At 43.4% G+C, this 21,586-nt stretch overlaps 1 protein-coding gene across 7 annotated transcripts in view; it reads right to left on the reverse strand.

The window, feature by feature from the left end:
- Positions 1–21,586, reverse strand: part of MLH1 (mutL homolog 1) — a 45,128-nt gene that overhangs the window by 19,533 nt on the left and 4,009 nt on the right. For all 7 annotated transcript variants that reach the window (XR_004312381.1, XR_004312383.1, XR_004312382.1 and 4 more), the window contains exons 3-12: positions 21,327–21,425; positions 18,596–18,669; positions 16,875–16,947; positions 15,708–15,799; positions 14,239–14,281; positions 14,012–14,100; positions 11,975–12,087; positions 8,920–9,013; positions 7,786–7,939; positions 896–1,272 (exon numbers count right to left, since the gene is read on the reverse strand). Coding sequence is in view for 4 of the 7 variants with exons in the window: in XM_006188351.2 (XP_006188413.1) it covers positions 896–1,272; positions 7,786–7,939; positions 8,920–9,013; positions 11,975–12,087; positions 14,012–14,100; positions 14,239–14,281; positions 15,708–15,799; positions 16,875–16,947; positions 18,596–18,669; positions 21,327–21,425 (1,208 nt within the window). In the remaining 3 variants the exon portion in view is untranslated. The remainder of the gene's footprint in view (positions 1–895; positions 1,273–7,785; positions 7,940–8,919; positions 9,014–11,974; positions 12,088–14,011; positions 14,101–14,238; positions 14,282–15,707; positions 15,800–16,874; positions 16,948–18,595; positions 18,670–21,326; positions 21,426–21,586) is intronic.

Here is a 21,586-nt window from a genome sequence, read left to right on the forward strand (position 1 = left end):
ACTGGGGGCGGACAGGCTGGTTTCACCCCAAGAGCAGTAGGAAGCGCCAGTTTTCAGCAGAGGAGCGATATACTGATTACTGGTTTAGAAAGATTTCTCTGAATGCTGGGTGGTTAGTTCGCCAAGTGATAAACAGAAATGGAACACTTTCTGGCCAGGCTTTTAAGAGCATTAAATGAGATCATGCACGCAAGGTGCCCGGCACACATGGCAGATGCTCGATAAATGGCAGCATCCTTTATTATTCTCTGGACACAAATCCTGTAAGTCGTCTTGCTAGGCTGGCTTGGAAATGAGCAAACTGGAGTTAAGAAACTTGCCCGAGTTGCAACAGGCAGTTAGAGCCAGTGTTTTGGGGGTCAGCCATCAGGCAAACGTGTGGCCTTGGGCAAAGGACTTCACCCTGAGCTCCGCGGTCAATACCTGCACATAGAGATTTCAATGACGTGCCCTTAAAGCACCTGCAGAGGGTGCACTGAAGATGCTCAAAATTAAACAACAGTCACTAGTACAGCTGTGCCTGCCCCTCTCTAGCTCTTTCACCAGCAGCTCATGTGCTTCAGGGAGTTTCGTGCTTTGAAGTGAAAAACTGTGCTTCTGAAAGGAGTGAGAGCAGCTTTGAGCAGATGAAAGAATCCTCTGGATATTTTAGGCCCCTCTTTCCAGCCACCTCTGCTGTTGAGGCTTTGTCAAAATTCATTACTAAAATTAAAGGATAAATCTTCTGATTTTTCCTTCTGATGTATTTTTATATAATGTTTGGAATCATAGACATTTAAGGTATTTCAAAGGCCACTGTGATGGGTGACTCTCAAGCCATGGTCAAACGCAGACAGTGGACCAGGCCCCAGCACCATCCCATCAGAGGGAGAGGGCGAGTCAGGCAAGGCCGTACCTGGGGTTCTCCGGGCTGGAAGGTGGCCCTCTCTTCTCTGATGGCTCTGAAGCCTTCTTTGTTGCATCCCCCTCCAGGCCCTGATGACTGGCAGCTGCTTCAGCAGGAGCTGGGAGTTCAGGCATTTCCTCATCCTGCTGCCTGGCCCCGCTACTAGAAGCATCTGTCCTGTCCTCTGGGACATCAGCCTGGGGCTGACTGGACAGGGCCCTGCTCACAGGCTGCAGGAAGGCATCGAGCTTCTGCTCCCGGGAATCTGTGCGGACCATCTGGTAGGCGTAGACCTTGTTGCCACTTCCAGAAGCAGCTGAGGAGGTCACACCCGCTGTAGATTTAACCACCTCCCCAGAGGGGCCAGCAAGACCTGGTAGTAAAGTCTGCCAAAAAAGAAGACAGTGGAAAGATTCAGAATATGAAGTAACAAAGTGCAGGTCCACAAATGGAGCAGAAGCCAGAACCAGGGAGAATTACCATTACAGAATTATTCTCTGACCAAGATTTGACTGACGAAATAAAAGATGTAAAATTATAAAATTCAAAAATTCAGCAAAATTCTTATAATTTAAAAATGGGTTTGATATAGAAATACTAGTATAAATTCTCATATTTGTCTCTCTCTTTCTGTTTTGTTGCCATAAGAGATTTTATTTTTTTCATTGTGGTAAAATACATATAGCTGTTTTTTTCCTTAACTGAAGTACAATCAACTTACAATGTATTAATTGATTCAGTTATACATATATATATATTCCTTTTCATACTCTTTTTCATTATAGGCCATTACAAGGTATTAAACATAATTTCCTGTGCTATACAGGAGGACCTTGTGGTTTATCTATTTTATATATATATATTTAGCCATTTTTGAGAGTACAATTCTGTGGCATTAAGTACCACCATCACCACCATTTATCCTCCCAAACTGAAACTCTGTACCCATTAAACAGTAACTCCCCATCCTCCCCTCCCTGCCAGCTTCTGGCAACCACATTTCTTCTGCATCTTTAAATATATGTATTTCCTAGCTTTTTCCACTGGAGAGGCCTGAAAGCAATGACCACCGGTAGCACTGAGGACCCCTGATCCCAGATTAAAGTCTCTAAATACCATTCCCCACTAAAATAAACCAGAGTTCCTTGGAAAAGTGGCCAATTCCAGGGCACAGGCTGGGAAAGTACAGAGTGAGCCTACAAACATCCTGCTTCACCAGAAACAAAGAAATTATCAAAGACTAGTGGAATTGGGTCAAAGGGACAAGAGCACCAGCCCGAAGGGGCTTCCACTGGCTAAAGATGGAGTAATTTCAGAATTAATAAGAAAATGGCTACAACTGATTAAATTAAACTGCTTTAACAGCTATGACAAAATTACTAAAAGAGAGAAGAGAGAAAAATGGAGAGGAAGAAGGGAAAGAGAGATGGTGGAGGGAGAGACAGAAAGAGAAAACAAGTCATTTAATGTTACTGAAGACTGCTGGGATGCCCACCCATTTCCCTGCAAACTGACAATCAAAGGCACAGAACTCAGCATTTACGCCTACTTTCTAGTATGCACTGTACTTCAGGATAACCAAACAGCTCTAACAAATGAGGGAAAATTATTCCACCCAGAAAAATTACAGTTCATTAATAAAGAAGAAATGGTAAAATCAGGAAAAAATCACAATCTTGCAATCCTAATGACATAACTGACTCAGACAATGGTCATCAGTGAATGGTGGAACCATTACGCTAAGTATCGATGGCGTGAAGGAATCGGGCTCTCACCAGCTGAACTGGAGGATAAACCTCATCACAGGGACAGAACAAGTCAGGCCATCAGGCACCCCCTGCTGGGATGCAATAGAAAGTACATGGCATCATCCATCATGAACGCTCGCAAAAAAATTTTTTAATCTGAATATAATCATGCCTCTAGATCTAATTTTTCAGTTTATAGGAAATTTAAAGGATTCAAGCACGTCAAAGGACACTAAGCAGCAGCAATCAGCCAACCCTAAATGTGCACTTTCCAACTAGCTTTAGAATAAGCTAGTAAAAACAACAACAAAAAAAGGATGACTTTCCTGGTTTCAAGGAAACATAACAACCAAACATAATGAGTAGAACTTGACTGGATACAGATTTGAACAAAACTACTTTTATAAAAAGATCTTTCTGGGTGTCTGAATATGGACTGGATATGTAAAACAAAGATGGCGAAGTGTCGATGGCTGTTGAAACTGCGTGATAGGTACATGGAGATCTGCTGTATCATCTGCTTGTATGTGTGTTTACAAAGATTCAATAATAAAGAGTTAAATAATTAAAAGTTAAAGTAGCAAGTCTACTCAAAAAGGAAAAACCCTGGACAGTTTAAAGCCCTTGTAATGTATTTACTTTCATTTGCCTATGCAACAGCCAGGTGGGTTTTGGGAGGTAGAAATTAACAAAACTACTTTGCAGGTAGTAATTTTACTTTATTTCATTTTATTTTAACTGAGGTACTGGGGATGGAACCCAGGACCTCACGCATGCTGAGCATGAGCTCTACCACTGAGCTATACCCCCCCACCCTGCAGATAGTAGTTTCAAAGTCCAGAAAAGTGAAATACCTTGTCTAGTATGCTAGAGATGGAACAAACCACAAGAGCCACCAGGGTTCCTGATTTCCACACCAAATGGCCTCACTGCAAACCAGGGCTGCTGCTGTACTGCCCCCCAAGTGGAGCACAAGGCACCAGGTGGGGAGCAGGAAGGTGGCCCCATGGCCAGAAAGTCAGGAGCCAGGGCAACCTGCTGCTGGCAGGGCAAGAAAGGATTCTGATGACCCCACAGGAGCAGGGACAGCCTGAGTCTGGACCCCTCTCATTGCTCTGTCTAAGCAATGCACTGACAAGAGGCAGGCTCTGTGATCCAGAAACTCACCTTCCTTCTTTTTTAAAAAAATTATTTATGCATTTATTTTATAATAGGGACAGTATTTTAAAAGTTGAAGTATAGCTAGGTATACAGTATTATACAGGTATAATATTATATGCATGTAGGTATACAGTATAGTAATTCACAATTTTTAAAGGTTATACTCCATTTATGGTTATTATAAAATACTGGCTCTACCCCCCATGCTGTACAGTACATCCTGGTGGCTTATTTTACACCTGATAGTTTGTACCTCTTAATCCTCCACCTCCATCTTGCCCCTCCCCCTTCCCACTCCCCACTGGTAACCACTAGTCCCTTCTCTGTATCTGTGAGTCTGTTTCTTTTCTGTTATATTCACTAGTTTGTTGTATTTTTTTCAGATTCCACATATAGGTGATATCTTACAGTATTTGTCTTTCTCTGTCTGACTTACTTCACTTAGCATAACGCCCAAGTCCATCCATGCTGTACACCAGAAACTAATACAATGTTTTAAATCAACTGTACTTCAATTAAAAAGCAAACAACCAACCAACCCATTTAAAATATTGACAGAAGAACTGAACAGACACTTCTCCAAAACAGGAAATGGAGTTGGCCAACAGGAACACGAAAAGCTGCTCAGCATCACTAGTATCAGGGAAATGCAAGTAAGAATCACGATGAGGTATCATTTCACCCCTGTCAGAACGACCATCATCAAGAAGAACACAAATAACAAATGTTGGCAAGGATGTGGAGAAAAGGGAACCCTTGTACAATGTTGGTGGAAACGCAAATTGGTGTAGCCACCATGGAAAACAATATGGAGGTTTCTCAAAAACCCCAAAATAGAACCACCACATGGCCCAGCAACTCCACGCTTGGGCATATACCCAAGGAAAACAAAAATGTTAATTCAAAAAAATACATACACCCCATTATTAACAGCAACATTATTTATAATTGCTAAGACATGGAAGCATCTGAAGTTCACATCAACAGATGAATGGATATAGAAGATGCAGCATATATACATAATGGAATATATAATTCACCCACAAAAAAAGATATTTTGCCATTTGTGACCCTCCATTCACTTTTTTTTCCACTCCCAAAACCAGAATTTTATAACTGGCATAAACATTTCCATTGCCTCAAAAACAAAATAATACCTAGAAATACACTTAACCAAGGAGGTTACCTATACTCTGAAAACTGTAAGACAATGATGAAGGAAATTGAAGATGATCAAAGAAATGGAAAGACATCTTGTGCTCTTGGATTGGAAGAATCAACATTATCAAAATGGTCACACTACCCAAAGCAATCGACAGATCCAATGCAACCCCTGTCAAAATACTCACATTTTTCACAGAACTAAGACAAACAATTCCAAAATGTATATGGAATCATAAAAGACCTCCAATTGCCAAAATAACCTTTTGTAGGTTTTTTTTTCCCCTTTCTCCTTTTTGCTCTCTTTTCTTACAGTTTGATGACTAGAGAAGGTTCTTTAACATTTGTTGTAAAGCTGGTTTGGTGGTGCTGAAATCTTTTAGCTTTTGTCTGTGAACCTTTTGATTTCTCCATCAAATTTGAACAAGAGCCTTGCTGGATAGAGTATTTCTGGTTGTTAAGTTTTCCCGTTTCATCACTTTAAACATATTGGGCCACTCCCTTCTGGCCTGTACAGTTTTTGCTGAAAAATCAGCTGATAGCCTTATGGGAGTTCCCTTGTATGTCATTTGTTGCTTTTCTCTTGCTAATTTTAATATTTCCCCCTTATCCTTAATTTTTGTCAATTTGATGACTATGTGCCTTGGTCTGTTCCTCTCTAGGTAGATTCTTTGTAGAACCACCTTCCTTTTGAAGACATACTAGTCAGGACCCTGCAGTTCTTCCGGGAACTAAAATGTAATCTAGATAAATGAATCTGGCTGACAGGATAAGACAGGAGGGAAGCCAAGAGGTTCTTCTCCCGGGGGAGCCACAGACACCCTCCTGGGTCTCTGGCAAACCCTTGCCCTAGGACCTCGATCAGGACAGCTGCCTCACCTACAACTCACACTCTGGGCTTCTCCTCCCACTGCCAACTACCCAACCTATTTTCAGGGCCTGGCAATTCCAGATTTTCAACTATTAGTGAACAGAACCCCATCCTCTGCCCAGACCTGCCCCCTGGCCCTCAACTTCTCCCAAATCACTGCGGGTTTCCATTTTGCTCCTCTCCAACCCTGCCGTCTTCCACGCTGCAGCCAGAGCACTCCTCACAAAATGCAAACCAGATCCCGTCAATTCCTCTCAAGTTGAAGTCTAAGCTCTTCAACGTGCTGCTGCAAACCCCTCTATCTGGCCTGAACTCTGCAGGGAGCGGAGGCCTGCACCACCCAGGCCCAGCGTTGCTTACCCCTGGCTGCCCCCAACAGCACCCAGGGAAGCTTTCACAAAGTATTATGCCCAGACCCCGCCCCCTGAGGTTGATTTATTGGTTTGGGGAGGGCCCCGGGAAATCCTAAAGTCCCCCAGGTGATTCTCGGCAGCCATTAGAGACAGCTTCCGAAGATTACTGGACTCACCACGCTCAGTTTTCAGATCCTCAAACACGTATTGCCTTTACCCTAGCCCTTCCCTCTGCCAGAAACACCCTTTTCCTTCCTCATCCCCTTTTGTCCACCTAGTTTCTTCTCAGGCTTCAGGTCCCAGCCTTCGCCTTCCTCAGGCTCAAACCTGAGCCAGGAGCCCCTCCACCCTCCTCCCTGTTTGTCTCTGTCGTGGGATGTAGACTCTAGGAGAGCGTGAGCTCTCAGTGAAGCCAGGAACCTGTCTGTGCTGGAACCCCAGGCACCCACAATGCCCCACCCATTGGGAAGCCTCCGTGCATATCTGGGGAGGGAGGCAGAGGATGAGCACTACAGGGTGCTGAGGCTAAGTGAGCAACAACAAGGGATAAAAAAAAAATCCTAACAGCTACCGAGCACTTCCCTGTACCACCAGATCCTGCTCCGAGGGCTCACACTCACACCGCCCCCACCCTCAGCCCCAACAACCTGCAGGTGCACGGCCCACCCTGCCTGCGTCCCCTCTCACTGCCAGTGCCCCGCAGTCTCCCATCTAGGCCCCTTCCAGGGGGGTAACCATGGGAAGTGCTTTTGGGAAGCACTCATCTGCTTGGTAATTTAAAAAGTTTTCTGAGAAGTAGGACTCACAGAAGTTGGCTTCCCGCTTGCAGGACCCAGTGCAATTTAACGGGGAAGATGTTTCCATTTGCATAGTTTCAGTGTCTGCTGTGCTTCTGATGAACACATGCTCACTATGAATACAGGACTGGCCAGAATCACACTACCTCAGAACTGGGACGGGACACTGGACATCATGTTATCAACCTGCTTATTTCACAGATGGAAAAACTGAGGCCCCAGAGAGAGGGAGTAGTTTAGAATCAAAGCACTTAGAACCTGGTTAAGTGTAGTTAGATGAATGGTGCCAGGCCCTGGACTAGACTATGCAATTGCTATTCACTAACTACTTGGAACTGTCCATGGCTGTCGGGGTGACTGGTTCCCCCTTTACTGAGGGAGACATGGAGGCCAGGGAGGGTGAGTCACACAGCAGTAACCCAGGTCTGACACCAAAGGCCCCGCTCTGGCAATGGCCTCCCCGAGCCAGCCCCTGCCCTCTGCCCTGGGTACGTGGGATCAGCCTCTGAAGGTCTCTGAGGAGAATGCAGGGGAGAGGTGCCCTTCTCTGTAGTAGACAGCTCGCCTTCCTAGGAAGGTGGTCTTGAGGACCAGAAGGAGGCACAGAGAAGAGCTCAGGCCTCAGGACTCCAGGTCCAGACACAACATTGTAAAACCTTCACAGTTGGGTTCAAAGAAGGAAATGTTGCTGAAAGAAAACTACCAAAGTAATAATGACAAAGTCCTCAAGCAACAGTCAAGAACCTGGGCCCTCACGTGTGGCGGGGCATGTTTTAAGGTGGCAGATGAGCGGGGAGAGGCGCCCTACCTGGGTGAAGTACGTCCTGGAGGCGTTGGAGCCCAGGAGCTGGTGCTCAACGTGCTGCTGCACACGCTCCAGGATGCTGTCTTCGTGCAGGAAGTGAACTTCGTGCTTCGTCGGATGCACGTTGACGTCTACATTCTGGGGGCTGATTTCTAAACTGGCAGGAAAAAGAGAGAACAATCACCTCAGATGGTGGGGAATGTGGGAAAATTCACTCACAGTGTATGTGGTGGCCAGCAGACACGGGGAGGCCTAATGACACAGTGGTCAAGCCTTCAGGGTCAAGTCTGCGTGACCTGGGTTCAAATGCCAACTCTGCTACTTAATGCTGAGTGGGCATGGCTAAGTTGGAGCATCTTTCTTTGCCTGGGTTTCCTCACCTGTGAACTGAACATAACACATGGTGGGGATTCAATTCGTGTAAAGCACTTTGCATGTACCAGGCAGTTTATTATACATTAGCAGTTATTACCATCATGTGGAATTTCTTATTACATAACCCAGGGCAAGGTGCTTAACTTTTCCAGATCGTGGTCACGAACCTATCCCCTATTGACTGTTCAGTATTACATGTAGATCAAAGCATGAGTTATGCTGTACACCAGAAACGGACACATTATAACTGATTATACTTCAATTAAAAAAAAAATGAAAATATGTGAGAGAACTTCTATCATTAAACTGGAGCACAAAAGTCAGGCTGGAGGCTGTACCAACTACCAACTTGCTGGCTGAGCTCCAAATCCATCATACTTCACTGCTGGCTCTGACAGTGGAGTTCTGCAGTGTGAGGCTTTGTTGGTAGAGGGCCCTGGATGGACCCTCAAGACGAACGGTTTGTTTGCCAGGTTCAGGCAGGTTCTGCGTGGCTCAGGGACAAGCCATGTTATTCAGCTTTGTTTCACTGACACAGCCCCTGGCACAAGGGAGGCCCTCGGTCAGATTCTGTGGCAGGAGTGAATAAATAAAGGAGAACTCTGCCTTTCCCCTGTAGAAAGGGACGAATATCTTTTGCCAGTGGGGTAAGGGATACACTCTGACTGGGCTAATTAGCAAGTCCATCTCTTTCAAAGGAGACAGCTGGACAGAATTTCTCTTCCTTGTGAGTCTTGGGCGAGGAGTTTGGTGCTGCATTACCTGAGGTACAGGAACGGGTGCGTATTTTTGGGCAAATATGCAGCATACACTGTTTCTATGGCTTTTCTTAAGGAAGGTGACTCTACCAGACGATCTAAAAAATAAAAGGCACCAGCAACTAATACAACATTGTAAATCAACTATACTGCAATTAAAAAAATAAATAAAAAAAATGTAAAAGGGAAAGCAATTAGCCCAGATCTGTCCCGAGAGGTGAGATGGCAGGTACACATTCACACATACCATGAAATCAGCTCAAGAAGAATGTCTCTGGAGTGACAGCCACATCAGTCCCCCAGGGAGGAAGGGCCCCCTCTACGTCACGACTCCCCAGCTTCTCCCTGGGGACTCTCGTCTCACCCGAGCAGCAGAGGTACAACAGGACAGTCAACTTGCCCCCCACCCCCTTTCCCCAGCCAGCCCAGGTGGACCACGTGCCCTTGCTCAGACTTTTCATTCTGCAAATCCATCCTGGAGACCTACCATGTGTGCTACGAGCTGGGAGACAAACGCTGGTGGATAAACTAATTCCAACTCACGGTGGAAGGACCATGAGGGAGACGCGTGTGCTGAGTGATGAGGAGAGGGAGCAGCTACCTCAGCTTAGGGAGCCCCGATGGGGTGGGGGGGGCAGACAAATGGAGTACTTATGGGGAAGAGCATGTTTTCCAGGCATTTCAGGTGGGACAAATAACTGAACACACACTGAGGGTAATTTAGGAAATGAGGCAGGCTTGAGGGGGTGGAAAATGACGAAAGCTGGGAGATACAAGGCTAAAATCAGAGGAAGATCTATTTTCAGACAACCACAGCTCTCCTTTCTCCCCAGACGGATGACCTGCTGATGATCTGTCGTCCTGCGTTGGTGCAGCCAGGGATATGTCACATTTTTTCATTCCCAATGAGAAGAGAGACCGTAATTCTATCAACAAGGAGTGCTCATACATCCACAGCCGCCTCAGTAATGTCACTGGGCTGTGTAACCTGACAAAGGACAGCTGGAGTGTCTCTGCTGAGATTTCTGAACTTGAGACATGCCAAAGGAGTGTTCTTTGTTCCTATCATCTGAGTGAGCCTGGCCAGTGTGAGATAACTGGATGACACACATAAGAGCCTGCCGTCTCTCTGCTACTGGGAACTTGGCATCATGACCAGATTAGCTAATGTTAACGCAGAGCTGGTGTGGTAAAAAGCCCCACCAGAGGCATGGGAGTGAGCCACCCAGACGGCACTTACTCTGATTTCTGCTTGTCTATTCTATAGCCAACATGTGTGTTACAAAGCAGTTTCTCTTCATGGTTAGGGGAAAAAAATAAATGAAAAACATTTTCTGAACTTTGATTAAAGTAAGCTTTGCTGCACGTCAGGCTCAAGTCCTTCCTAATGAAGTGGGAAAAGACCTTGCCAATAAGTCAGTTTAACAGAATGTGTCTGCAGAATATTGTCTCCCTCTTCACTGTTTCCACATTGCTTTGAACAACTGCTGTAAAATATGCTTAATTTGGGACATCTCTAGCTGGTTATCACTATAAGTGGAAGGCGGGAGAATATGTCATTTCCAATAGCAATCACACAAAACAAAAATTAAAAAAAATACAAATTAAACAATAAAGGTAAAGGACCCATACGATTAAAAACGGTAAGAAATGAACAAATGGAATGAGGTGGTGTGTTTCTGGATGAAAAGGAAAAACTTGAGTCAGATGGTGTTGGGACTGCTGCCCTGTCACTGTCTCTCAAGACCACGCAATGTGCAGTTAAGCAAAAAGCAGCAGAATGCAAAGCAGTATTTACTTAATAGGTAGCAATCATTTCAACACTATGTCAGCAGAGAAAGCTTGGAAAGGAATCTGAGGAAACTCCAAATCGATTTGAGTTTATTTCCTCCTGATTTCTAGTCCTGCTCTTTGTGCTGTAAATAACTCATTCTTTAAAAAGAAAAATCTCAAAGGGCCTAGCATTTCCTTTCTTCACTTTAACAGTAATATATCATTTAAAAAAAATTTTTTTGGTGGGGGGGGTAATTAGGTTTATTTACTTATTTTTTAGAGGAAGTACTGGCAATTGAACCCAGGACCTCATGCACGCGAGGCACGCACTCTACTACTTGAGCTATACCCTCCACCCCTATGGAATAACATAAAGGGTGCCAACATATGCAAATAGGGATCCCAGAAGGAGAAGAAAGAAAAAAGAGGATCAAAAATGTATTTGAAGAAATTATGGCTGAAAACTTCCCAAACCTAAAGAAGGAAACATATCCAGGTACAGGAAGCACAGAGGGTCCCAAACAAGATAAGCCAAAACAGACCCACATCAAGACATATTATAATTAAAATAGCAAAAGTTAAACATAAAAAGAGAATTCTAAAGGCAGCAAGAGATAAACAGAGTCAGTTACAAGGGAGCACCCATAAAGCTATCAGCTAATTTCTTTTTTTTTAATATATATCTATATTTTTTATTCTTTTTCATTATAGTTTATTACAAGATATTGAATACAGTTCCCTGTGCTATACAGTAAATGTACTTTATTTTTTCTCCATCATTTTTTTAATTGAAATAATCTACTGAGGTGAAATTCACAATTTAGAAACTAACCATTTTAAAATGAACTCAGTGGCATTTAGTACATTCAAAAAAAAAAAAAACAAAAAACTGCCTGCACCTGAAGGCCCCTCTCCCTGTTGCCCTGTTGTGTAATTTCCAAATGTGGCCCTTGATCTCGGGAAAGAACAAAGATCTGTCCGGGGCCTGCTGGGAAGGCGCTGACGGCAGCAGATGAGGGGTGGGTCTGGCTCACAGGGGCCTGGGATGCCCTCTCCTGGGCTCCCCCTCAGAGGCAAGAGCCAGACTCCACAACTGTGAGCCAGCAATGAGCACAGGTGGGAGGGCTGCGTGGATTTAGGGGAGGAATTATAAATACTTCCTAATTAAACCACATTTTGGTGTGAGGTTTCCCTGGGTATGATCACACCTGTGAATGAGGAATACTTCCATGGTACCCCAAAGGTCCCTGTGCACAGACGTCCCCACTTGGCTCTTTCTCACTTACGGTTGATGAACAGTAAGAAGATACACTTCTTCACTGAGTAGTTTGCATTGGATATGTAGCCATTCATTCTGAAGGCGAGGGTTTTATCCTCACATCTCACTTCTATCAATTCTCTGGTTGGAAAAAAGAGAAATTTTGAGGCTTTTGAAAAAACTGGACAATCCAAACATTCTAAAGAATCAGAGTTGGAAAAATTAGGGCTCCTTCTCATACACCAACTCTGCCAAACGAGGACCCTGAAGACTTGGTTTACTGAGGTCCTCTGAGCTCGCCCATCTGTCTGTCCAACCACTCATCCACCATCTGTCCAACCATCCATCCACCTACCCCACTAGGCAGTGTTTTCAAGCCCTCATGCTACTAGCCAAGCACTGCTGTAACTGCTGGGACACGGCGAGTCCAGGCTCTGAGAACTTATTTTGCTGAAACTTCTATGTATCTTAGTAACTAGGAGCCCAAGGTGAGAGTCCAAAGAACTTGTCTCTGCTGAAGCCCTTACTTGCTGACAAGCACCACGAGAGGAGACTGACAGGTGAAAGGAGGTCCTCACACAAGCCACATTCATTTCTGCCTGAAGGCCTCCCCGAGGGCTTGTCCCTCTGCCCCGTAAATTTCTATTGCTGGTGAGTTAATTCCACCTTATCCCTAGGATCTCAGCGCTCACTTCCTCAAATCTTCTGTGAGTCCCTGTCCCTGACCACCAAGGGATCCCTCTACCTTATGCTTTTCCTCTGAGGCATCCAGCACAGTCAGTAATGCACAGAACAGCATAATTCTTTCTTGGGTCTCCAACTAGAATATGAGTCCTCCAAGGGTATGACTCGTTTCTGCTTCATTCCCTACTACGTATCTCTACCATACAGCACAGCACCCAGCAGACAGCAGGCACCCATTAGGCACTTGTGGGCTGGATAGTGGAAGCTTTTCAGGCAGTGAATGATGTGTGTGCCGCGAGTCTCTGAGCAGGCGGTACAGCTCCAGAGCTTCCTGCCCCCACACAGTGAACCAGCAAACCCTCTCTGCCCAAAATGTCTCAAGAGGCTGGTGTTCTGGAAACATGTTTTGGGAACTGCTGCTCCATGGAGCTGCCAATCTCTTATAGTCCCCAGGAATTTCATAATAACTAATTCTGAGTCTTAAAATTTGGTCAAGAGGTCCTTAAAAGTTTCACTGTACAATAGAGCTTTCTCTTCATTCTGAGAGCACAACTGAGAAAAAAAAAAACCACAATTTCTTAACAATTAATAAGAAAAGGGTAACTGAAAGCAAACTGTTCCCTAGTTAGGAACCTGGTCTTGTTCAAAGAGTAATCTGTCCTTCCAAGTAGAAAACTGGATTCTGGGACTACTGCTCCTGCCTATGGGTTATTAGAAAAAGGGAAGTCAGTGGCTATGTCATTCATCTGTGTACCCCAGCGTCCAGGGCATGCCTGGCACACAGAAGGCCCTTAGTATTCTTCAACTCAGATTATGACACAGGCACTCTGGGTCTTGCGAAGTCCTGAGATTAAACTACAGATCTGGGATGTAGTCTGCATTTTCCCCCGCAGAGGGGAGTATCGAGAAAGCTATAATGCAAGCAATCTTCCCACTTAGGGTTTTCCTTGACAACGAGGATTTGGTAACACTAATCTGCTCACCACCAGACAGGAAGGTCTTTAAGGGCAGAAATATTTTCTTTGTCTTTATATCCTTAACTTCTGGCACAAAGCCTGAAAAATGGGAGGTAATTACTAACTACCAAATGATAATGCATGCAACCCTAAAGTGAAGATAATGAAAATACAAGAAAAAGAGGGAGCACTCCTCTACACTACAAATATTCTGAAGACAGAGACCTAGAGAGAATGCACTGATTTATAGCCAGAGCATCTGGGAGATGATGTGCACCCAAGAAGCACTGATACCCGAAGTGATCTGAAGCATGCCCACAAACCTGCATGTTCAATTAAAGCAAACTTTTAAGGCAGATGTTATCTGGACAGATCCCTAAATAATGGGATGGAATGCAGAGGAGTTTAAAAAGTTATCAACATACCGGCTAACAGCATTTCCAAAGATGGAGCGAATGTTGTCCACGGTCGTGGCACCGGGCAGTGTTCTGACGTCAGTCGCCGTCTCACCTTGCTGATGAACACAACAGGAGATCCAGCTTACTGTCTCACCGTGCTGACTGAGACACCATAACCTTGCCTCCCCGGCCAACGATCAAAAGTCCTTTTGCTCTTGTAACACATAACCATCCCCTGTAAATCAAGAACTTACTTTTTTCACTGAGAAACTAATGCCTGAATTGTGTATTGCATACCTGGCAAAGAAAAAACAAGACAGTAAAAAGACTGGCCAAGGCACAGTACATGTCAGAGCCCCCTTTTAGTTATAAAAATTGGTGGAATTAAGTGGTCTGAACAAAGATATAAACAAACAAAAATACCTTCAAATATCATAATTTGTCCATAGGGAAATAGGCCAGCAGAGACTGCATGGAGATACCAATGCTAAATGTGGCAGAACTGAACAAAGCCAGGGTTCCATTTTGCCCCTGTACGTCGCTGGCTAGACTCAGGGTTATTTCAATACCATCTCCTCCTCGCCTAGTTTTATTTTCACAAACTCAGAAGGTCTGGGTTGCCTCAAGAACATCTTGAGAACGTAGCCTGAACACCCCCTGCGCTCTGTTATTCTCTCTCAGAGCCCCCCCACTCTCCCACCACACCGGCTTCATCCTCCACCCAAGGTCGTGTTCAGTATGGCCCAGCCTTTTCTCAGCTGGCTGTCATTTACATTTACTGCTTCTCCCTCGTGGGCCCCACGAACTGAAGGATTGTGTCTAGTAAAATGCACTTACTCATTAACAATTAACTCACTTACCACACCTAGAACCCAAACAGCCAACTAGAACTCCTCTACTTCCAGGAGATAATTAACATCTGATACTGATTTATATGATTCCAGGGGAAAAAAGCAGAGAACTTGATGTATAAGTCTGTTCCTTTCTATTAGAGGCAAATGTTTAACAGATTTTAGATTTTTTATCAATACTGAGAAACAGTTAACACAGCTCTGCTACAATTCAAGGACATGCAGGCTCAGAGAGCCATGCTGGGGCCACTGTATTAGCAGACAGTCTCTCCTGGACATAATGCTGTTTTCAACTGCCCTGTGTCCCTTCTCCTGTTAACAGCCCCAAGTCCTCCTCCGGGTCACTACCTCCTCCCCATTCCACTTGATAGATGCAGACTGCCAATCGAGAAATCTTCTCGAGACGTGGGTATGTGCTGAGGGGACTATCATGTACACCAATGAGATGTACTCTCCTGGGAAAGACTCTTGAGTAGAGTCAGGAAAGCAATGGAAACAGGTGGGACAGGGTCACTACATCAAACCCCTGAAGCCACCCTGCTTCTGGTTCTCCTCAAGGAGCAGCTGTCCACACTTTCCACTTGGTGAGTCGGTCTTAACCTTTCAATAAATTTCTTTACGACTCAAGTTAGTTACAGTCAGTTTCTGCTGCCCACCACAGAAGAACCCTCACTGATACAGAGACCAACTGCTCTCTTCTGGGGACATGGGGGAGAAGCTAGAATTGGTGGCTAAACCTTGACCAGAAATGATTTGTAGGCTAGTATTGCTATTTACCTAGCTCAGCAACCATTCTCAGTTTCTAAGCACTGGAACACATTTCTTTGGTGAGAGACTGATTCAGAGACCCACGCCCAGATTCTGGAAGGTACCTGCCAACAACTTCCAAAATTTTTCCATACTCTTCACTTGGATTTTTTAAAGCTTTCCTCCTCGTGGATATGTTGTAAAAAAGGTCCTCCACCTGAACAGAAGATTGATTTTTCTTGTAAATCCACAGAAGTATAAAGAAATTAAGCTGGGTCTTAAGGCAGAGAATCCAACTATATTTACCACCAACGCAGTTGTAAGCAGCCTTAACAAAAGAAATAAAAGGGTATTTTCTTGCCTCCCACTTCACTCTGACTTGTCAGCTAGGTACTGGGGGCTCTCTCTACATCAGGCTCTTTGCCTTGTGCTGGGAATACGAAGACAAATAAAGCACAGTACTGCCCAGGATAGCACAAGAGTTAGTGGGGCAAACATAAACTCACAAATAATTTTAATACCACATGGTATTCAGAAATAGTTTTCACACTAAGAGTAATTATAAAATTTCTCAAATCTTCTAGGGGTTCTTGGAAATCACACTGTGGTCACCCTGGTACAGTATTCCCCTTAACATGCACTGTGAAGTACACATTCATTTCTGCCGCTGCCTGCCCATCAAGCCCAGGGGTTAGAGCCTTCGACGAGACGTGCTCTGGCCAAGGCTGGGGCGGAGGGGTGGGATGCGTTAACACGGCAGTGGCGTGCTTGGAATGGGAAGAGACCAAACATGGCACCATAGAAATAAGGCAGCGCAACAGACCTTCTCCTGACTAATGATACAATCGTGTCACTCCAACATCCTTTGAGTGAGTGGACAGGTATTTTTCACTCCATTATTCTCTGACAGATGAGCAAGTGAGATTAAGAGGCATTAAATAACTTTCCTCTGGATACACAACCACTGAGTATCAAGGCTCAAACTCTGACTGATGTTTTCTGGAGACAAGCTTAAGGTTCTTTCAATGCCAGCTACCCCACCACCGATTTCTGCCATCTCAGTAGAAGAATCTCCCAGTCTCTTAAAAATTAGGATGTGGTGAGCAGCCTGCCATGCCACAAGAGCCAACAATCATTTCTCTTCCTTACAGGGTGGTATCTTGGGATTTCTATGACCTAGTACAAATTCATTTTATTAATACTTTGAGAACTCAGAGACAATTTTGGTTTTTATTTCACTATTCATACAAAGCTCTTTTTCAATAATTTCCCGTCCTGTGTACCATTCTCACCGTGATCTGGGTCCCTTGATTGCCTGCACATGGTTTGGGAGGTGCTTTCAGCTTTCCATCTGAGTATTGTGCTCTAATCAGAAAATATAAGAGATGATTAATACCTAATAGAGGTAGAATACTTATCTAAAGGGTAAAAACTGGGGAGCTCTCCTATAGCTCAAGTGGTAGAGTGCACGCTTAGCATGCACGAGGTTCTAGGTTCAATCCCCAGTACCTCCTCTAGAGGGTAAAAACTGAAATTACATTAATGATAGACTAAAATATAGCTATGTTGCATATTGACTTAATTACCATTTTCCTCTTTATTTTGCCACTTCCACAACTATTCTAATTGGATACAAAAGGAGGGGGGAATCCCTGTTCTTTTAGCAAACATTGCTTTTTAGTTCCTGAATTCTGAGCTAGGAACAATAGTTTTGCCAATGCCTAAGATGACAGTAAAATGTTTTCAGTAATGCTGCAATCATTTACTTGAGGGGCTACCACGAATAAGGCCTACAGAAGCCCTGGTAATAAAGAAAGGCCTAGGAAAACTCTTGACTTAGTGAGGGCACAGACTTTTACCTGCAGTGCAGAACAACGCGCTAAGTGATCTGGAAAAGGAAAACATCCAGTCTGGGATAGGGGTGGGGGAAAGTGTCACAGAAGAGATGACAATTCACCTGGGCTCTAGAGTGGACCAGTTTCAGGTGGAGAGAGCAGAGAAAACCATCCAGGAAGGGAAAAACATAAACAAAAGTATAGAAGCTTTAGACTATGTGGCAGATAAGGATGTGTGGAGGGGAGAAGCTGGAAAGGTGAGCACATCAGGAGGGTGCTGGTTGCCACGGTGATGACTCTAGATTCCATCCTACCATGGAAGGGGAGCCACTAGAGGGACATAACACCCCAGAAGAAATGGAACTTGTGTCCCAGGCTATGTAGGAAGACATTCACCAACAAGGGTCTCCCCAGTTTGTGAGAAGGGATCAATCAAATCAATCTGAGGGCTACTATAATTTGCACCAAGTCAACCCCCACCAGCATCAGTGCTATACACTCTGAAATGCTCCACCTTCCAAAACTTCACGTTTGTCTGTTAAAGACTGAGAAAAAGGCAGAACTGCCGTTTGCTGAAGTCATTTTCTATATTAACTAACAATCTGTATGATAAAATAAATTCTCTTTTTTGGCATGAATCCTTGTCTTCCACTAGTTAATGGCCAGAGCTTATAAAAACCGAGGTGTGATCACTATATATATATATCATAGATAAACAACACGGACCTTCTGTATAGCACAGGGAACTAAATTCAATTTCTTGTAATAACACATAATGGAAAAGAATCTGAAAACACACATACATATATATGTATGTATATGTATAACTTAATAATCGCTTTGCTGTATACCTGAAACTAACACTGTAAATTGACTACACTTCAATAAAAAATAAGAATTAAAAAAAGAAGAAGAACAGAAAAGCACAATTAAAAAAATAAACAAACAGGAATCTTGCTGGCACTTGTAATCCATTACCTTTTAGGAGTCCATGAAGTAAGATTATTACCTATAATCGTTCCCGTGGATTATCAACTAATGCAAAGGGAGGAGAAAAGTTTTACCTAAGATCTCAGCCAAAAGAGATAACCCTGGTGTTTAGACAGGATTACTTTGAGACGCAGGCAAAAACACATTTCATGATGAATACATACGCAGAGCAGAAGACAGCACTGTACCTGTATGCGCACTTCCCATCGGTTGTTTTGGTTGTAATGGTGACGTGAGCCACATGGCTTATGCTGGCCAAAGCCTATGGAAGAAAAGAACACGGAGGGAAGGAAAAACCCATCACTGGGTCACCACTGTCACATCATAAGGGAGAAGTTATCTAAATTGCCGCTTCTGTTTTGTATTAACAAATGACACTCACTTTGCTCACTCACTTTGATGACATTAAAAAAAAAAAAAGGAGGATATCAAATTGAATCTGTAGCATAATTAGAACAAGGGAAATTTATATATACATAAAAGTCCAAAAGGAAAGACACCCAAGCATTAATGTTAACCTTAACAGCAACTGTGCTCAGGTGAAGAGTTACAGCCATATTTAATATTCTCAGTAATTTGTCTTCTAACAATTTTCAAAGCTTGCCTTCAGAAATGGATAATGGAGTCACCCCAAACAGACAAGGTTGTATGGTGTTATTCAAAACTGTTTTCTGTAACCAATTATATATTTAGAAACATAAATTTTAAATTATGCAATTAAGACAAAACAAAAGAAAACAAACAAACAAAAATGACCACTTTTCCCCTTAACATCAGGATTGGTTTGCTAGCCCTCTGGAATCTGTATCTTCTTTCACAAGGACACCATAGCATATAAAAATGAAACCCAGGCACTGTGATGGGGAAGGGGGTTACTAGCTGTGTGCTCTGGTCACCTTTCTTAAACTCTCAGTGTCAGTTTCCTCATATGTAAAACAGGGTGCTAATAATAGAAGCTACTTTGCAGAGCTGTCAAGAGTGAAAGCGTTAATACATACAAAGTGCTGAGAACCATGGATGGCACACAGCATTCCCTCAATAAATCTTCCCTGTTTAATCACGGTTTAATTACAACCCCAAAGATACCCTACAACTGGACTAAGGCTCCAGGAGGTCACCGGCTTAGGAACTGACTCAGGAAGTTGCAAAGTCGGAATGGCACTGCTTTGCTAGGGCGGACGGGGGAAACACTTAAAGCCGGGGAGCCTCAGGTTATACTGTCTGATGTTGCCCGTACCTGGACCAACCTGGGGCTCACTCTGAGCCATAGGGTGCTTGAGGCCAACCAGGTTTGATCTAAATTGCAGTAAGTGGGCCACAGCTGCCTTTTAATTAAAAAAAAAAGTTGAATGAAAGTAAAATATGATAAAAAATTCAAAAACTACAGAAAGGCCTAAAATGAAAAGTAACTGGCTCCATTGCCCTCCTCCAGCTTCACTCTCATTCCCCTACTAATAACTACTCCAGTTTCTCTGGTTCCCCAGAGCTTCTGGAAAGGAATACAGCCCCGCCAACACATGTGGATTTTAGTACACTGAGACCCAGTGACACCCATGTCCTCTGATGTCCAGAACTGTAATAACAAATTTGTGTTGTTTTAAACCATTAAGGTTGTGGTCATTCTGGGGGACAGCAATAGGAAACTATAAACTGCTTTAAAAGTATGCATGTGTTTACTCATGAATATTATTTCTATAATTTTATCCAAGGAAATAACTGAACAAAACACACACACATACATGAATATTCATCAGAGTATTAAGCAGTTAAGAAGTCAAGAATAAACACTTAACCAGGAAACCATTTAAATAGACTACAGTACACACATATAACAGAACAGTATGCAGCCATTATAAATTTATGCAGGCCTATACATAGTGAATGAAAATATATCCATAGGGTATTGTCATAAAAATATAAGATCCTATTTTGATCTTAAAAATATTTTTATCCATTTTCTGTATCAGATATTCCTATGATACATCACATAATTTCATTCACAGATATTTCAGAATATAACTTAAAATATAAGGACTTAAAGAAAGAAAGGAAGAAAGGAAGAAAGGAAGGAAGGAAGGAAGAAAGGAAGAAAGGAAGAAAGGAAGAAAGGAAGAAAGGAAGAAAGGAAGAAAGGAAGAAAGAAGAAAGAAAGAAAGAAAGAAAGAAAGAAAGAAAGAAAGAAAGAAAGAAAGAAAGAAAAAGAAAGCAAACCATGAGAGGGGTGGGTATAGCTCAGTGGTAGAGAGCATACTTAGCATGCATGAGGTCCTGGGTTCAATCCCCAGTACCTCTGTTTCAAAACAACAACAAAATTGATGCTATTTTTATACCGAGATAATAATTTCTCCTTAATACCATCAGATAACCAATCTGTGTTCAAATATCTGTCTCAAAAAATGTTACAGTTGGCACAAATCAGGATCCGAGTAAGAGCCGTACATTGGAGCTGGTTAATGTGTCTCAAATTCTTTTTAAGCCACAGGTTCTTGCTCCCTTCTCTACGTTTTTCTTCTGCAGTTTACCTGTTGAAGGAAACAAGTCTTTTCTCATGTGGTTTCCCAGTCTCAGGACCATTTACCATGCTCCCTTGTCCCCTGTATCTTCTCTGTACTGGTACTTAGATCTAAGTATTGACCAGATTCACATCTGAGTTTTGGACAAGAAAACTTGGTAGGTGGTGCTGCCTTTCTCCATCAAGAGACGTGGGGGGGGGGTGTCTCTGTATCTAGTTTATGGTGTATAAAGTATTTATGAACAATTCTCAGTTTTGGCACACTGAATTTAAGTCCGTTCTCATTTGCTTATATTTATCAATTAAAAAGTATCATGGCTGGTTGACCTGCTGAGAAACAAGCTGACAAATGGCAGAACCACCATCACAGGAGGATGTTTTCCAAGTCTCTTTAATCCTCAGCTTACCTCGCCCCGAAAGCCATAGGTAGAGATGTGAGCTAAATCCTCAAAGGACTGCAGTTTACTTGTGGTGAACCGCTCACACACAATATCCAGATCTTCTTTCTAAAAAGTACAGAAAAATGAGTAATTATGTTACTCATTTTCCCAAATATTTCTGAATTACCCTCTTGACTGAATCCAGGAAGAAAACCCTTTTAGGGGAAGAGTTCTAGATCAGCAGGATCCAGAAGCCCACATGGCCCTGGCGCCCCGTCCTCTTCGTT

This window comes from Camelus ferus, chromosome 17 (assembly GCF_009834535.1).
Source record: "Camelus ferus isolate YT-003-E chromosome 17, BCGSAC_Cfer_1.0, whole genome shotgun sequence".
Classification (NCBI taxonomy): domain Eukaryota; kingdom Metazoa; phylum Chordata; class Mammalia; order Artiodactyla; family Camelidae; genus Camelus; species Camelus ferus.